Raw genomic sequence first — 17,989 nt, 5'->3', positions numbered from 1 at the left:
TGCTCCCCTGCCTGCATTTTAGAGGGGCCACCAGGCCTTAGTACCAGGCAGCGGTAGGTGCTGCTGAGGAAAGCCAGCATCTGTGTGTGGATGGGCCTTTCTAGGCATCGTGAGACATTGTTCTTTGTGGCCTCCTAAGGGTGGCTTGCCATCTTGAGTGGGACTTGTGTTGAGAACATGGTCTGTGCCTCGTAGTGAGGACAAGTTCCCTGCTTTCCTGGAAGTGGACCATTGTTGAAAATCCAAGTACAGTAAAACCTTGGTTTCTGAGCATAATTCATTCCGGAAACATGCTTGTGATCCAAAGCACTTGTATTTCAAAGCGAATTTCCAGAACCATTGGCTCAGTTGTGATCATGTGGGGTTTGACGTCATGTACTACTCCTATGGCAAGACTTCACTTGTTCATCAAGTTAAAATTGATCAGAAAGGCTTGCTCCTGTTGTGGGACACTCGCAGAACAAGTTACTTGCGGTGCAAGGTTTTACTGTATATAGAAAACTATACGTTATGCTTTAAAACGACCTTGGTTGGATTCATCCCTAGATGGCAAATACAGCTTCGTAGGGCAGTGTGGGGTGTGAGTGCTGTGACCTCTACCTGAGGCTGAAAACCCTTCGCCACTGCAGGCGGCTGGGTGAGCACCAGGCAGTTTCTGGCACAGAGCTGGCCGAAGGCTGTCCTTCCGGATCGTCTTAATCCTCCGCATTTCTCTCTCCCGATAGCCTCCCTCCCCTCCACTGCCTTTTCTGCTGTTGTCTATAGATTTGCTCTTTCATTTTCTGAGTCTTCCCCTTCTTCCCCCGCCTGCCCAAAAATCCAGCTCAGGAAAATCAGGAATTTCCACACAGTAAGTCACATTGAGTATAAATAGCTAACAATGTCTTGAAAAAAAAAAAAAAAAAACAAACAGACTTAGGTCAAAAGAATAATTCTCTATAGGTGGATGGTGAGATTTCATATATCAGCTATTAACTAAGGGGCTACCTACTGGTCAGGTTAAATTTCTGGTACCCTGTGGCAGTCAGGATCGTCTGTCATGCTGCGGTAACAAATATCCTTCCCACCTCAACGACTTAAAACAGCAAAGGTGTATTTTCCACTCGTGCTACATGACCAGCACAGTCATCGAGTATCTCGGCTCTATGTTGTCATCGTCCTCACGGTCCAGGCTGATGGAGCACCGCAGGTAGCATATCACGAGTGCTCATGTGCCATGGTCCAGGGCAAGTGACTTGGCCAGCCTGCCGTGAAGGGGGTGGGAGGCCGTCATGCTCACTCAGGGAGGGAGGGCGGCTATTGCCGAACAGTGACACAATCCTATCACCTATGCACGGCCCAGCCTCGTACACCTGCCTCACCTTTAGCACATACTCCCTGTAGCCCTGCAGGCTTGGGGGCAGTGTTCAGGGTATGAGTTTTGTTATAAGGAAAGCAGGACAGGTTTGGAGAAAGTGATTGGTGTGCAAGTGACCTGCCCCTGCCTCCACTTATTCTGCTCGGGCCAACAGCAGCCCTACCAACCCCGGGAGAGTGCTTGACCACAGCGCCTGGCTCTCTACACCTGCAAAAGATAAGCCGCTGGCTGCAAGGCAAGGAATTCGTTTCCTAGAGAGAAAATATTCATGGGAGAGGATGTGGCCTGATGTGGAAAATAATAGCGGCATAGTAGTTGGGTGGGGAGACGACCAAGTGACCGACTTTGTGGCCGACTGCTTTCTGCCAGTCCCACTGCCCGCGTGCCTCCCGCCACCCATTCGTGATTTACTGAACACTCGCTCTGTGCTGGACGCTTGCTAAGCTTGGGTAACATACATTCAGCTGATATGGTCTCTGCCCTCAAGAGTCTTACAGTCTAACAATCAAAGTACATACATGTCCCTTTTCATAAGATGTTAGATACTTTTTGGCAATGAATCAATAAGGCACTGTTACAGAATGAATTGCGTCCCCCCTCCCCCCAATTCAGCCCTAACCCTCAATGTGACTGAATTTTGGGGTAGGGCCTCTAGGGAGGTAATTAAGGTTAAGGGAGGCCACAGAGTGGGGCCCTAACCTGATGAAAAGAGACAGCCGCGATCTCTCTCCATGCACACACGACGAAAGGCTATGTGAGGACACAGAGGGTGGTTGTGTGCAAGCCTGAGAGACAGGTCTCACTAGAAACCAATCCCGGCACGTTAATCTTGGACTTCCAGCCTTCGGAACTGTGAGGAAATAAATGCCTGTGGTTTAAGCCCCCCCGGTCTGGTATTCTGTTACAGCAGCCTGAGCCGAGGAATACGGCATCTATTCTCAATTTGCTGTTGAGGCCCCAGGCTGGATCCACTCTTTTGTTTGTACAGTATCATTTTTATGACTAATAACAATACCGCATGCACGTGTGACCCTTTGTGGCGCTCGGGGTCTTTTTTCACTTTTGTTATCTAAATCGGCCTTCCCCCCCACCCCCAATCTCCTGGGTTTCATAAAACAGCTAGAAGTGTCTTCAGGTCATGGATAAGGAAACCACATCACGGAGAAGCGGTCTGCTCAAGGTCATGGTGGTTGCCTGTGATCAAGTATGAGATCATATAGGTAAAGGAGTCTGCGGACGTGGCAGGAACTTGATCGTGTGTGGAATCTGATCGGAACTTTCACACTAAACCATCGTCCCTGCCACAGCCTGCCTCATGATGTAGGAAAAGGGAGAAATACACTTTCCTCGTCAGTTGGACCTACTGAAAGAGACAAAAACCACCACTCCGATCTCAATCCGTGCAGTCTGGGCTGGTCTTGGGGTCGCTAATTCCCGCTCTCCCTCCTAGCTGTCATCTGTTCCCTCATGGTCCCCGGGTTGAAGGTGCCCGTCATTGGTCGCCGGCTATAGGAGGTGTCTCCCAGAGGCGATAGTGTTTTGGTCTCACTGTGGAGCTGTGCTGGCCCCTTAGCAGCTCCCTCTTACCTCAGGAGGGGGTCTCTTCTGGAAGGTGGGAGAGTTCTGTGAGGCAAGCTTCGTGTGGAAGTGATGTGCACGGACAGCACTGGCCGGAAGTATGCTTGCTCTCCCTTGCTGGGAGGACTATCATCTCCAGAGACAGCTGCTTTGTAACCGAAGCCAGAGCCTTAAGTGAAAGAATTGACCTCTGGTGGTTGAGTTTAGGCATCATGGAGCTGGAGAGGGACGCTTCCATATCTGTGCACCGTGGAGGCCTATTTATGGCCAGCTTTCCCCTCTCCCCCCTTCCAGCCAGACACATGAAGAAAGACCCAAATCCCAAACTGCATTTTTATTATTTTTTAATAAACTTTATTCTATATTACAAATAGGTTTTTTTTTTTGTTCTGAACTGCAAAATAGGAATGCCTTATATTTACATACACAGGTATACAATTAATTATAACAAAGGTACAGAAGCTTGCCTTTACCAAGTTACAACTGGGCTCCAATTTAAATAGCATAGGTTTCCTTTTTAAAAACTTTACTTTTTAAATCTTTTTTTTTAAATCTTGCTAGGATACTCTTTTTTTTTTTTTTTTTTAAATCAAAACCGGAAGACCCTCTTCCTCTAAAAGATTTCATCCACCTATCTTTGAGGCTCATTGTAACACTGTTGTCTAAAGATATGTTTTGCTTTGTTCTAACAAAGGGTCAGTGTTCAAGGCGGGAGCTTTATGGAAACAGAGGTGGGGCGGGGCTGGAAGGGGGTGACTGGAGTAGGAATGACCCGCCCTGCCTCCTTCAGCAGCCTCTCTCTGAGACTCAAAGGCCTCTGCCTGTTCCTCAAACCACCCATTCATTCTTTCCTGTTCTCCTCTTCCCTCTAGTATTTGACTTGACTCTGGGTTGTGTGACCAGGCCAGACTCCCCTTCCCCTGCACCTCGGCTCACGGAGCCGTTCTTGGTGGTGGTACCCTGGAGTTGCTGGTTACAATGGTGACTTGGCAGGACCCTGCTGGCAGAGATAGGCTGGTCCTTACCAGCTAAGGTGGGGAGGAGGCCAGCTGCACCCAATCCTTCCTATCTTAGGGCCTGGGGCTCTTGTTCTTGGTCAACGTAGCCATCACATGACTAAGCAAGGACCTCAGGCCTCAAGCACACCAGACCCAGGCAAGGAGTGATGGAGGGGAGGGTCATCTACTCTAGAACACAAAGTCATTGGTTTCCAAATGGAAACAAGATTCTTTGAGGTAAACTAGCTTTTCTTTTTAAAGAATGGAAGGTTGAACGAGCCAACAGCTGGGGAGAACATCAGGGAAGGGAGAAGGAAGGAGAACACACGAGACACGTATCCCATCTTGGTCGTGGGCCTGACTTGCATCCAGCAGTCCTGTTTGGTACGCGGTCTCACTTTATTAAGCGTCCTTTGTGTTGCTCTTTAGCCATATCCTCTGTTTTGAATTCTACTCTTGGAAGGGAGCCCTTCCAAAATGTGCTTGAGTCATAAGATCAAAGATACTAACAAAAGATGTTCTAATTCCAGATTAAAAAAAAAAAATGGTGGAAGATGAGCTTCATAGACCGTGCCTATTTGCCATGGGCATTTGCATTCTCAGGGGAGGGGACTTCATCCCTCCATGACCGATCCTTAGAAGGGTGTCCCTACGGTTTGAGGGAAGCTGATGGGAACCGCACGGGACTCAGCCACACCAGGGGCAGCCCAGAGAGCCAAGACTGGACAAAGCGAAAGGGGGTGAGGAGAAGGGAAGGTGGGGTGCACCCAGCTGAGGGCACAGAGCCCCCCACCCACCTCACTATCTCTGCCAATACAGACAGACACCTCTTTTCATTTATTAGGGCTTTTGTTTCATTTAGCTTTGCTTTGGGGGTTGTCACCAGTCTACTCAAGGAATTTGAGACTCTAATGAGTATGATTACTTCTACAACCAAAAAAATCCTATTTTATAAAGTTGGATACTCCCCCCTACTAAACACAAACCCCACAATTTTTATCGGGGAGCAAAGATTTGTAGTTAAAAAAAAAGGTCGCTTTTGAAAGTCTGAAATTTTTACTACAGAGACTCCTTTCTGAATGGGAGGAATGTTCTTTATAAGTTTTCCAGCGGAGGGCCCCCTACTCTCAGAGGCTCATGGTGTCCCAGCCTCTGGAGCTGCCTCTCCAATGTCACCTGTGGCCATACCTCAGCTTCCTGCTCCGTAAAGGCTCTCGTTTGCCACACCTGTAGGGGTGAGGTGGCAGGAGGCAGGCGGAGGAGGAGGGGTAGCATTGCAGGCCCCAGCTATCAGAGGTGCAGGGGAAGCACCAAGAGTATCAGCTTCCCCAGGACTGGCGTGTCCACATCTGGGAACTATTTGGACCCATTTTCTAACAACAGGGGGAGCCCCTCCCACCCCCAGCCCTGTGGCTCTCTTCATCCCTGCAAGTCACAGGTGAAGAGTCTTGTTTCTTCCTTCCAGCAATTTGGACTTTACACACACACCTGGGCTCCCTCCTTAATCTCAAACGCTTAACATATACAGACGAAAAATAACCTCAAACCCCAAATAAACAGCCCACATACAGAATAAAGAAACAAGGAGGGGCTGAGGGGTCAAGGGCCCTCCGTCACCTGTCCTGGGAGCTGACTGGAGGCATGGGGGGCTGACGGAGGGCCTTGATGTGAACTAGGAGCAAGGAGAAAGGCCACGAAGGAGCCAGGATCTGCCCAGGGTAGGGTCTTCTCTTGGGGACTCTGGTGCCTGGGGGTTAGTCCTTCCCAGGAATGCATTTCGGAGGCCTTTCAGACTCTCGCTGGGACTGCCTGTTGGGGTGGCCCATTCCTGGAAGGGCCGGGGAAGGGGTGTCTCTGGGCCTCCCTGCCTCTTCCCCTTCCTCCTTGCTCTGTGAGAGGTGGGAAAGTTTGTTCTTGATGAATAATTAAGCTTAACCTTCGCTAGGTTAAGTATTTGACTTTACATCCTATGAAGCCAAAGGCAGTGTCCCCTTATTCCTAAGAACGGAGACAGATGGAAAATAGGGTTTTGCCTATTAGGTCAAAGCGAGCCCCATCTTAACAAGTTGTTAAGGGCTCTGGAAACATCAGCAGGACTTGCCTCTTGGACTGGAGGGTGCTTGGGAAATCATTGCTTGTGGCTCCTCTGCTGGGGGTCCCCAGGGCCAGACGCCCAACTACTCATGGAGGCATTATCAAAAGGGTGTGAGGGGCCTAGGGCCTCCCCAGGGTGGTGCAGGGGAAAGGGTGCTGGGCTGTGAGGTCGGAGGCTCCGGGTAAGAGTGGATGCATGGCCTTGGGGCAGAGACTGCAGGTGAGGGGGATGAGGGGACACACTCCCCTCTGCAGGGGAGGGACACCCTCAGAAGCCAGACATGCAAGAAGGACATGAGCACAAGGACCTCGGGCAGGGGGAAGTGGGGTGCTGGGACAGTACCTCGACATTAGCCCAGGGCTGGCGGGGGGCGGGGTGAGACGGGGGCCCGAGCGGACCAGGTCAGCGACCTTACCTGTCGGCGACTCCCGCTTCTGCCTGGCACAGTCCTGGACAGTCTGCTTCACTTTGGAATTACTGAAAATGACTTCTCTCTCGACCGTAGCCCTGCTCAAGCATCCGGGGCCTGACCCGCCAGCCCACCGGCTCCCGAGAGGGAGGGCCTAGGGCGCCCTGGGGGTGTGAGCCTACTTTGGCCTGCGAACACTCAGGTTGTCCTCGGTCCCCAAATTCAGACCACATTGAAAGAAGGCAAGAAAAAAATATTTTCCTGAGGAATTAACTGACACCATTGCCAACTTCACTTAGTGGTACCGCCTGCAGTTACCGAGAGATGGGGGGTCTCTCCTTCCGTGGAAGGACAAAGGACGGCAAAGCCCACACGTGGGGAGACTCATGCCCCGCGAGAGGAGTGACCTGCCTGCAGCTGTCTTTCTCAGCTTCTATCCATCCATCCTGTTCAGTTCGGGACCCCACCAAGCTCCCCACCTCCTACCACTACCAGCCTTCAGCCCATCTCCCTTCTACATTCAAAATCCCCACCTAACCCATGTCAGTTATTCTGACTGTGGGATCTCCCGGCACCATCTCAGGGGTGGAGGGTGCAGGAGGTGGTTGAAGGGAGAGGTGAGAGGAGATGGGCCTTGTCTCCCTTCCTCTCTGCCTGGGACTCAAGGAGTTAGATAAAGATTCCACCTTAAACAGAGTTATGACCCTGGAAATTCACTGTCACGGGGGGGTGGGGGGGAGGCCTCGAGGGGGCTCCCTTCCACCGGACCAGTCTGCCCAGCTCCCTTCTCTGCGGTGTGCTGGCCCACATGTCCCCCCGGGCAGCTCTCGGGGTCTCTGGCCTGCCAGGAGGAGATCGGGGATCCCAAGGGGAGTTCTGGAAAGAACATGGGGGAGGCAAGGACAGCTTTTTGACAATGCTGCCTTGCCTGTACTTTGAAACGTATCACACATGCACCATGAATCCAAACGGAAGAAATGGAAAACAAACAGCGAAAGGAAAGAGAATTTTTGTGGGCAAGACAGGTTGCAGCTCTGGATGAGTCTATCCTCTCTCTCCAGCCCGAGCAGGCTGCAGAGGCTTCGGCAAACAAAACACCAGCAGCGACCCACACCTGCCCCCCGCCAACAATTAAGGTAAAATCTGTCCTCAAACCCTCTTCTGGGAGAAAGGAGGAGAGCCAGGAGACTGTCCTCTCCTCTTTCTTCCTGACACTGAGGTTTCTCTGAGGGTTTTGAAGTTTCTCTTGTGACAAAACATGGCGGGGGTCAGGGGGGAAGTTCTGTACCGACAAAGGAACGATAACAACAATAATAATAATCCGGTAAAAAATAAAAGCTTCAGCAGAACCATGATAACAGTCTTCTTGTCTGCCTGTTCATTTTTTTCTAACTGTGCAAAACTTAAAAAATAAATCAAACACACTCACTCATACACGCGCTCACACATACACTCGCTTGCATTCAGCAAATCTGTTAAATATGTTTGTGTCTCTCACCTCCCCAACCCCTCATGTGTGCAAATACATCTCAGTGGCCGTGGAGCCTCCTCCGCCTGCCTCCCACGTGCTTGCTTTCTGGCCAGGGCCCGTGGCTTCTTGGGAGGAAATAAAATGGTCAAGGGTAGAAATCCCATGCTCCTCACCTGGCACTTTATCTGCCAAACCTTTGGTTATTTTTCCCCCTTGGCGTGTGTCTCATCCCCATCCTCCCCTTCCTGTTGTTAGGCTACTTGTTTTGTCCCCATTTGTCCTCCTTGGCGCCACATAATGCCCTGCTGTGGGTCACCTCCACCCAACCTCTAGTCCAGTCCAGGCCGCTTTCGGCCAGTGACCACCCTGGTTTCCTACAGACAGGTGGCTCTCCTTCCATCCACCCGTGCTCAGCATGGAAAGCTAGCGTTGAAATGTCCTGAAGCTGCGATGAATGAGCAAGGGTGGAGAAGGGAAACACTCCACAGTCCCCTACATAGGACAAGGAATCCTTCTGAGCTCTCTGCCTACTTCTGGGGCAGACACACCCACGCACGCACACGCGTGCACACACACACACACACACACTCACACATGCACACATATTCGGACCCGAAGGGGCTAGCATTCTTAAAAGTATAGGGTGCTCCATAGACTTTGCTGGAAATGGAGCGGTTCCTTCCTCTTTCCAATGGGGGCTCATTTTGAGTGGATTGCAGGGAATAACGTCTGATGCTCGGGGAGTGAAGGCAAGACTGGAACCCTCACCCATAACCGCACCTTAGATGATGCTTCTCCTCGTCTCCCAGAGTGGTGTACAACTAGCCACCAAGGCTGCCAGGAGAGAATCCTGTTTATGGTGGGAAACTGGGTCAGATGGCATCTAAGGTCCCTTCAGGATTAAGGTTTCCATGACCCTCTGTTAGACTGTCTCTTACCATAGCCCCTGCTCACCCATGTCTCAGCACACATTTGCCTGACAAGCTGAAATGATCCATCCAGAGATGGAGGGACAGATGGAGAAACAGACGCCAGGGCTGAGGTCCATTGTATATCTCTTCTGTCGCTGCTGGCCACGTCCTTCAGCTAGAGTTCTCGGTCTGTCCCGGACATGGCAAGCTGGGGGCTGAGTTTGGCTGGCATTTTGGTTTGGCTCCATGAGGCTGTGCTTGAGTGTGATTCTTTCCATAATGACTGGGGAGGAGGTGAGGAAGGGCAGTGACTGAGGAGACAGAGGATGTTGAAGGAGTCATTGCCAAGGAGGTCTGGACAGTGGAATGACAAAGTCATCTGCGTAGCAATGGCACCAGGCTCTGCAGGGGGGCGGGGGCTCAGCTCTCTGCCCCAGCATTCTCTAGAGTTCTCAGGAAGGGTGGTGAGGACGGAGCCATAAAGGCGGCTGGAGGTAGAATCTCCTGGATATACTCTGCATTTTACATTGACCCTTGATGAGCGCCAACCAAGGAGGATGCAGGTGCTTTCTCTGGACAGCATCGAAGATCTGGCAATCGATTAGACCCATGACCACGGGCGTGCTTCACTTGCACTTGGGGGGGGGGGGTGAATGGAAAACAAATTCTGCTTCCAGGATGGATGCAACTCTCTTTCCCTTTCTCCCCCTCCATGTTATGTTTCTGCCCCTTTGAGCCAGACCAGAAGGTCTGGAGGCTCCATCGTGGAAGGTAACTGCTGTTTCTCCTGTCTGGCTTTCCACAGACAGGGGAGGAGATGGGACAGGCAGGTCCCTAGGAGCACTTGGAAGGGCTCCAAGAAGACCAGAAGGGGACAAGGAAGCCTCGGGACACCAACACAACAAGTGAGAGGCAGCTTGAAAAGCACCTCCCAGCTCCTCACCCCTGCCCCCACTCTGGCCATGCAGGAGCTGTGGCCATTCTCACAGTTACAACAGAGCCACACACGGACAGACCCCCTGGAGGTGGAAATGTGAGAAGGGAGAGAGCCAGGTGATGTCTTCCCAGTGAAGATAATACTGAGCTCATTGCCTCTTCCCTAGACCAAGGTCCGGCCCAGTGTGCGAGGGGGGAGCAGCAGCACAGGAACGTCCTCTCTCTGCGGCTCCTCGGCCATCTTTCGGGCCCCACTGCTGACGCCTGGGCTCACCCGGTAAAGAGAGCCCCTCTGGTATCTTCTGGCTGGGCCCCTCGCCTGAGCCTGGCCATCCTGGACTAACTGAGGGGTGGCGGTGTGGTTCGGTCGTGTTGGCAGAGCAACTGAGAGAGAAGGGATGCAGGGAGAAGGGAGAGACGCAAAGAGGCGGAGAGAGAGACAGCGCTGCTCAGGGGATGCTGCTGACGCCAGTCGGAACTTGCACTTGGTAAAGATGATAATCTAGACTGAGGCACGGCTTGGTGTGTCCCTCCCCCCAGGGGCCCTGGAAGGACGGTTCTCAGCTGTCTAAGCTCATGAGGGTTATGACTTGTTCTAGTTTGTAGGCCAGTTTCTGCTTCCCACACTGGTCGTCATGGTCCAGAGGTCCGAGGATCTGTTGAAGGGCCAAGAACAGGGGGGTTACGAGTCTGTGCGTTCACGTTCGCGTTCTTGGGGCGGGTGCGGTCAGGCTTGGGAAGCCATGTGTATGTGCAGATGCACACGGAACGTTGCTGGGTCAGCAGGCAGCCTGGCTAACTGGCTAACGCGGGCGCGGGGTGCAGTGTGTGGGTAGCCCTGTGTCAGTGAGCTCAGGGTGTCAGCACCTACATCAGCATGTCTGAATAAATGTGTGCACTTCACTGTCCACGGAAGACAGCTGGCAGTGGGCCGAAGACACCTGTGCAAAGATGTGCCAGTGACCTGCAGGTTAACAAGTGACCCCTGTAAAGTCCGGTGCCCTGTGTCTCTGGGGAATGGGACCTCACAGATAATAAGAAATCCCACCCTTCATCCAAAAAAAGGAATATCTTCCTTATCAGCATCACGAAGCCCCACGTCCCACATTTAGAAAGTCGTTTGGCTTTACTGTGCATTATCAAACAAATATCCTTCAAAGAGCCCTATCTCAAGCTTTCCTGGTCATCAGCACCTCATGACAAAGTCTGCCAAAGCCTTTTCTGAGATCAGATGGTTGGTTGAGGACAGTGACGGTGAGCAACTGTGGAACACGATGGAAAATGTGTTAGAATATGACTCAGACTCAGGAGATACGGGATTGAATAACCAGTTTCTAGCGAGGTGATCTGGGGCAAAACATGTCACCTCTCTGAACACTCACTGCCTCATCTGTAAAATGGGGGAACTATTGGTCCCCGCGTGGGCTGCTCCAGTGCAGAGGACAGAGTCACAGAACACACGCGTGTGCCCTTCCCACAAAGTCTGCTCCACAAGGGGTGCGTGAGACAAACAGGCATGCTTGTGCCGGTGCTGGGGCTGAGGGGCAGGGAGGCAGAGGAGGGTGAAGGCTCGAAGGGAGGCTCCTAGAGCCTTGGATTTCTTGGCCCACTTAGTGCAGTTTTAATGGGGGAGACCAAGATGGAATTGCCAACTTCTTAGCTGGCCAAGAACTGCCGGTTACTGGCACCAGCATTTCACGAGGATGGGACATTTTCATACCACGAGCAGATGAGTGTCCTTGTAGACTAAAGGGCAGTCCTTCCAAGATGAGGCCGTTACACTCCCACCCTAACACACTCCGCATCGTCCTTACTTCTCTCACGTGGCCACGGACAGGTGAAAACTTTGCCCCAGACCAGCAATGGCCTGCAGTCTCGGTCCCTCCCCTGAGGGACTCACGGCTGGCTTCCCCTGCACTTGGCGTTCACAGCACTATGCTGCTCGTGGCCTGCTGGGGCTCCCTCCTTAGCCTGGGGTTCCTAGACCCTCTCTCAGTGACGAGATAGAGAGGAGGCAGAGAAGGGGGGCACTGGCTTTAGCTCCTGTTACCACCTTCTGCTCAAGGAGAAGGTGGTTATGCTGCTGCTCAGACAGAGGGAGCCTGGATTCTGAACCCACTTGGGCTAAGCCTGCATGACTAAGAAATCTGGAAGCACCTCTGTACTGGCCAGGAAGAAGGCAGTGTCTGCAGTGGCAATGACCCCAGGTGAGATTTTCCACCTGGGGAACACAGCAAGGAAAATAGATGCCATTCCACTCTGCTCTGTATCTGTTCTGTTCTGATCCTGTCCCATCCTGTCCTGTCCTATCCCGTCCTGTCCTGTTCTATCCCACCATACCATACCATACCATTCAGCCTGCCTTGAGAGTGGGGAAACTGCTTGTTTAAAGAGGATTAGATCAGAGAGCGAAAAGGGAAAAATAAAAGGAGGGACAAGCAGGGAAGAAATAAGAATTTTAAAAAGAAAAGGAAAGAAACAGACACTTTATCTAAATATCTGAGAACAGGATTAATGCGGAATTTACAGAATGGGGCATTCCTACGATCCCCATCTGTGGCACAGAGCCCCCAAATCCAGGGCGACAGACAGCTTCCCCAGCAGACACAGAGCGTGGTCTGGGGTTCCCGTGCTCTTGTGCATAGAGATTGCCACAGGCGGGGATTTTTCCATAGCTTCCCTGTCTTTCCCAGCAGGCGCCGGGCAGGGTGGGCTCACCTCCTCGCTGTACTTGCCCACGTAGGAGAAGATCTCCGAGAGTGCGCTCATGGCGTTGAACTCATTCATGTGCATCCGGGACTGCTCGGCCAGGTATGCGTTCATGTCCTGGTCGCTGATGGCCGGCATCTTCCCGATGTCCGAGTAATACCTACCAGGGAAGGGAGTGCGGGAAGAAAGGAGCTGGAGCCGTGCACGCAAGAGTCGAGGACAGATGGATCCTCCCAGCACTGGGACCAGTGGATGCCTGTGCGTGATCCCCTGGGGACCTGGTGGGCTCTCTCTCGCGTGTGCTTCAGAGGCTGGCCCCGGAGAGCCCCTCTACAGCTCTGGATGCAGGGGGCGCAGAGGGAAGGGATGTGGCCCAGACCTGGGCAGAGGGTGAACTGGGCTGGAAGCAGGACTACGGAGGAGCCGTCTCCTGCATGGGCCTTGCTCCCGGCCACCAAAGTGTGGTCCAGTATGTCTCTGGTGTCCTTCTGACACCTTCTCCCACAGACGCAAGGGCTGCCCCCCCCCCCCCCGCCAGTGCCCAAAGGCTCTTCGAAGTAGTTGCTCTGCCTCGATGCCCTCCCCTCTCTGGGGGGTTACCCGGGAGAAGGGCGGGGCCGGGGGCTGCTTGGGGAGAGAGGCTGGCAGAAGGCAATCAGTCACTGTCACTTGCAGCTGTGTGCTGCTGTCAACGGGCTAATTAGATGCCAGCATTTACATTTTTAATTTCTGCAATTTGACATTTTATGCGGCAAACCCCAACCTCTCCGCCAGAGGGGAGTGGTGCGGCTTCCTAATGAGGAAGAGAAGGGCCCCGGTGCCCCCCAGAGACAGCTATACCCCCCCTCCCCAGCTGCCTGCTCACTGTGGGCCACATAAAAGGGGCCAGGGACCTACAAAAGCAGGGAGCCATCAGGGCAGCGGGGGAGCACCCAGGAGTCTCGGTCATCCCAGCTTGGCCTGCAGCTGAATGCTTACGGCTTCGGAGCCGGTGAAAGCAAGCCTGAGCATCTAGAACAGAGGAGGGTGATGGGATCACTGGGGTGGGGGGTGGGGGTTGCAGGGACCAGGCTGAGGCACGTGGGGCACTGGCGAGCTGTGTAGGCGCAGGTACCAATGACAGGCCCTGGGCAGTCCCAGAACTGGGCTTGGCCAGGCAAGTGTAGTGGCATCTTCGGGGGCTCTGGTACAGTCTCACCCTGGCCCGAATCCCTCAGTGCACCGAGACCATGAATCCATAGATCTTCTGCCATGCCCACACCTCCACCTCCCCCAGTCCAGGCCGAGGAGTTCGGGGACAGCCCAGCACACGTGGCACTCTTGTGTTCCTCGAGCCATCACGCTCAGAGGCTCGCAGTGGGATGACAGTTCAATCTGCTGCCAGAGCATTCCTGGGCCAGTGAGGGCGGTGATGGCCACCCTGCCCCAAGCCACGGCCTTGCTGTGACCGCAGACCCGTCGTTCATTCTGGAAACCTTCCGAGGGAGGCAGAGGGAGGGAGATGAAAGCAGAGAGCGCTGGCAAGGGAGGGAGCCGGTCGGAGGGGGCCTCCTCTGACCTCAGAAAGCCAGCCACACACAGACACGCTCGCCAACTGCTTTGTTGAGCTGATTGCATTTTGGCGGGAGGTCTGGGCCTGGGGACAAGAGTGTAATGGAATGACCTTTCTCAGAGGAGCCTGCGGCCTCAGAGGAGGCCGGCCTGCCCCCTGCCTCACCTGGACTTCATCCTTCACAACCTTCGTCTAGTGTGGGTGCCACCCCCCTCCCCCGACCGCTTCTCACATTCAGTGCCCTCCGTTCCCTGTCCTGGTGCAATTTGGTTCCTTCACTCCATCCCAGATGAGCCCACTCTCTTCCAGACCTGCGGTCCACCCCCTAAACATCCTCAGATTCCTCAGGGTTCTGGGTGATTTAATGACATTCCAGGTATAAACGTTCCAGCGAGAGACTCGATTCATTGACACTATTTCTGGAAGGCAATAAATGCCAATGCTCCATTTTATAGTGGAGACCTAGGGGTTTCCGTGACGATTCCCATCCCCGCCCCTCCTAAGGAGCTATGCACCATTGTTTCTTCACACTTGCCGAGGTACATGTGTTTGTGGGGTCAAGGGCTATGTCATCAGGTCATTTTGGGGAAAACCATGAACAGAGGACCTCCCTGGCTTCTCCACGGCCAGCAACCAGGCACATCTCTGCTAACATGCCTGGGTCCAGACCTTCCTCCCGACAGTTATACTCTGTCACCAGTAGATGGTCAGAGAGACTGACCGGGGTGAAAAACCCAGGTCCTCACTGACAGGACATGACTGTCTTCAGAAGCAAAGACTCCTGCCATTTCTGACAGGAAACTACCTGTGAAACTTCTCACAGGTAGATGGATGATCTGTCCTGCACCCTGCACCCTGAGATGCCTCCTGTGGGTCCAAGTTAGGGACCACTGTCTCCACCGCAAACAGCAGACGCCCAACACTCTGTCCCTTTAACATGGCTTGCCTTGGTGTGTGCCAGAAGAAGCCCAGTCCATTTCTCCAAAGAGAATATTTACAAATGTGTCTGTGTGTGAGAAAGAGAGGGAGGGAGGGGTTGGGAGCGGAGTGGGGCGAGAGCAGGGGCTCCAACCTTCTCACCTGAAGAAATGGGTGGTGAGCCACCCGGATGGCTTTGAGTTATTCTAACAGTGAGGTCCTTTCTGCACAGAGTGGCCCAGTCTCTCCTCTGTTGCCTACATGCGGAGGGCACTGGATTGGACCAATGCACATCTGAGGCCACACACTAGCCCCTGAATGGACCAACCACATGTCTTCATCTTCAGCAAGTACTGAACAGCTGAGCTGAGTGGCCCCGGACAGCTCGATTTCCCAGATGAGTGTGGCATTTGTGGTCCAGCTAACACTCTGCCTGGGTCCTGACCCCAGCCTTGCCTGGTGCTAGCCGGGACCATCCACCCAACAAGGCATGTGACCCTGCCTTGACCTCTCTTCGCTTCCATCCAGGGCTGTGCCCCACCTCTCTCCCTGGCCTTGCCAGCACCCCTTGAGCCCAGTAATGACCTTGCCCTGGATTCCCCGGCTGTGTGGGCAATTGCTTCCTTCTCAGCTCCCGCTGGGCTGGCCTTTGCGCCGGGCTCCGCCACTGAGAAGGCTTATTGATTGTGAAGAATGCAATTATGCCCCATATTCATGAGCTTCAAACAAGTATTCTTATCAGCAGGTTGTGCAGTGAGGAAGGGAGAGGTCAGCCTGGGCTCCTGTACTTGAACTTCCTCCCATGGGATTTCTGCCTGCAGGTGAGCCCCTTCAAAAGGGACTGACGCTTGGAAAGTCCCCCAAGACCACCCCCCGCTCCCAGCTGGCCAAGGTCCGGCCTGCTGACGAGGTCTGGGTCCCACCACCGGCCCTACTCAGCTTTCTTTGCTGAGTTTGTTCACATCAGATGGGATGCCAGTACCCTTATGGGTCGTTGGGGAGCTGTTATAAAGGACAGGGCCCTGGAATGCTGAATGTCTCGCTGTCGGCCCGTCTGTAGCGGTCTGTCTGTGGGTTTCTAGGGGATGGGCCCAGTGAGTGATGGTGGGTGTCTCATCTCTGCCTTTGGATGGCTCCAGTGATCAAGAAGGTGGTCTCTAATGCCCTGAACTCTTAGAAGAACAAAGTTTTGTCATCCCTCCAAACACCTCGAGGATGAAGGTGTAGATATGAGAAGCATCTAGAGCCTGAAGGCCCCGCACAGAAATCTTTATCTCTGAGAACCTCTCACGGACCTCTCCAGGCCCAGCAGAATCAGGCTCTCACTCCCCCAGCCGCATGATCACAGCTCCACGGGGTTTGCTGAGGGCCTGTCTGTGTGTCCTCCTGAGGGCCTGTCTGTGTGTCCTCCTTGACCACGAGAGCCACAAGGGAAGGATCAAGTGTAATATATCCCGAGTGCCCCATACGCTTCTGATGGAGACCGTAAATGTTTGACCCATGGACTGATGAATAAGTTAATGAAATGTCTATACTTCACCTCTGGTATTGCTCCCAGGGTGAACTGTCACCGTTTTATGTTTTGAATGGATGGCTTCCTAAGAGGCATTTTTAAATATTCAAAATTCTTAACCTTTTTCACACTGTGACACATGTGACAGATGGCCCTGAAATGTGTGGCACACCCCAGTCCGGTTCTGAGCGGGTCGGCTCCGCTCAGCCCTACCTGCAAAGCCCTGAGGGCAGGTGAGAAAGGCTAACGCGGCCACAGGAATAACCTTGAGCCTCCTCCAATTTAAGCGGAGAGGAAATCACACCCCCCCCCCCCCGACGTGCAAATTTTACTGCTATTGCTAATGAAATAGGAACTATAACTGGTCACGACACACTGTTCTCGGTGACTCTGTAAGAGGAGTGTAGCGGTTTAAGATGGCTACCGGGGGCCAGGAGGGCCTTTGCCCTTTCTCTAGATGTGGCCATAAGCAAAAGCCCGCATACTTGGACGGAGGCGGCAAAGACTGGGAGTGTGCAGTGGGAGCTGCCAGCCAATAGCATTGTGGGTAAGCGCCGGCCATGAGAGGCTGGGTTCTACCGTCGTTCCTCTGAACTGCATGCTGCCTGTGCCTGTGGTGGGCCAAGGTGGGAGACCAGGCTTGCTGCGCACCCCGAGCGAGTTCTGTGCTGCTCGACTTCACCTTCCGGCAGGCAGACAACCTCGGAGGCCAGGCTCCTCGCGAGTGACAGTGGAGTTCATCCATCCGTCACCAAGTGAAGAAGCACTCTAGACTTGATCTCCAGACCTGCTCACGCTGTGTCTCCCGATCCCTCCGTCCCTGTACTTCATCCCAGAATGAGAGGAGAAAGGGTTTGGGTGGGATCTCAAGCTAGTGAGAGATGACTCTCCCTAGAGTACCACCGGTTGCTAAGAAACTGGCGGGATAAGGAATGGAAGCCACTCCTAAAAATAACCAAATGGACTGGGGTTACTCATGACCTGTAGCAGCTGCGTGGCACAAATTTCATTTAGCACCAGGCGGAAGGAAGACCGTTAGCCCTGCGCACGCGTTATTCTCACCTCTGACTAGCTAGCCGTGTCCTGGGGAGGGTCCTCTCTGCAGGTGTTTCATAAACGCCTCCAGCCCTCCACACCCCTGCTTCCTCGCTCCCTGCCTGAGGTCCTAGTGCCGTGACCCGTGCTGGGATAACCAGAGCCCCGCTGTTGCCTTTCTCCTCTCTTTGTTGAAGGGCCGGTGACCACAGAGGAGGGCTCGTTCCTGGCAGCTCTGTCGTCAGAAAAATGGGCCACCATCTATGTGGAGGGAGCTGAGAGCCTCTCCTAGTGACTCAGACATCAAGAGATACAAGGACACGAGAGCTCTCTCTCTCTGACGGCCATGCATCAGCAGGAAGGGGTAGGGAGGATATCAAAGAACAGAGGGGAGAGGAAAAACAAAACTCAATGCTTTCTAGCAGAACTATGTTACTGAGGTGGCCAAGACTCCACTCTTTCTCGGTCCCTCTTTACAAGGGAAGGCAATTTTCAAGTAGGAAGATG

The 17,989-nt window shown here is 53.3% G+C and overlaps 1 protein-coding gene across 2 annotated transcripts in view; it reads right to left on the bottom strand.

Moving 5' to 3' along the window:
• Positions 1-3,262: 3,262 nt before the first annotated feature.
• The window catches only part of PLXNA4 (plexin A4), a 448,488-nt gene continuing 433,761 nt past the window's right edge, over positions 3,263-17,989 (bottom strand). For both annotated transcript variants that reach the window (XM_058724248.1, XM_058724247.1), the window contains exons 31-32: positions 12,474-12,624; positions 3,263-10,411 (exon numbers count right to left, since the gene is read on the bottom strand). In XM_058724248.1, the coding sequence (XP_058580231.1) occupies positions 10,316-10,411; positions 12,474-12,624 (247 nt within the window). In that variant the 3' untranslated portion in view covers positions 3,263-10,315. The remainder of the gene's footprint in view (positions 10,412-12,473; positions 12,625-17,989) is intronic.

This window comes from Neofelis nebulosa, chromosome 4, assembly GCF_028018385.1.
Source record: "Neofelis nebulosa isolate mNeoNeb1 chromosome 4, mNeoNeb1.pri, whole genome shotgun sequence".
Classification (NCBI taxonomy): Eukaryota; Metazoa; Chordata; class Mammalia; order Carnivora; family Felidae; genus Neofelis; species Neofelis nebulosa.
The sequence above is the reverse complement of the archived record's forward strand: the minus strand, read 5'-3'. Positions and strand labels throughout refer to the sequence as shown.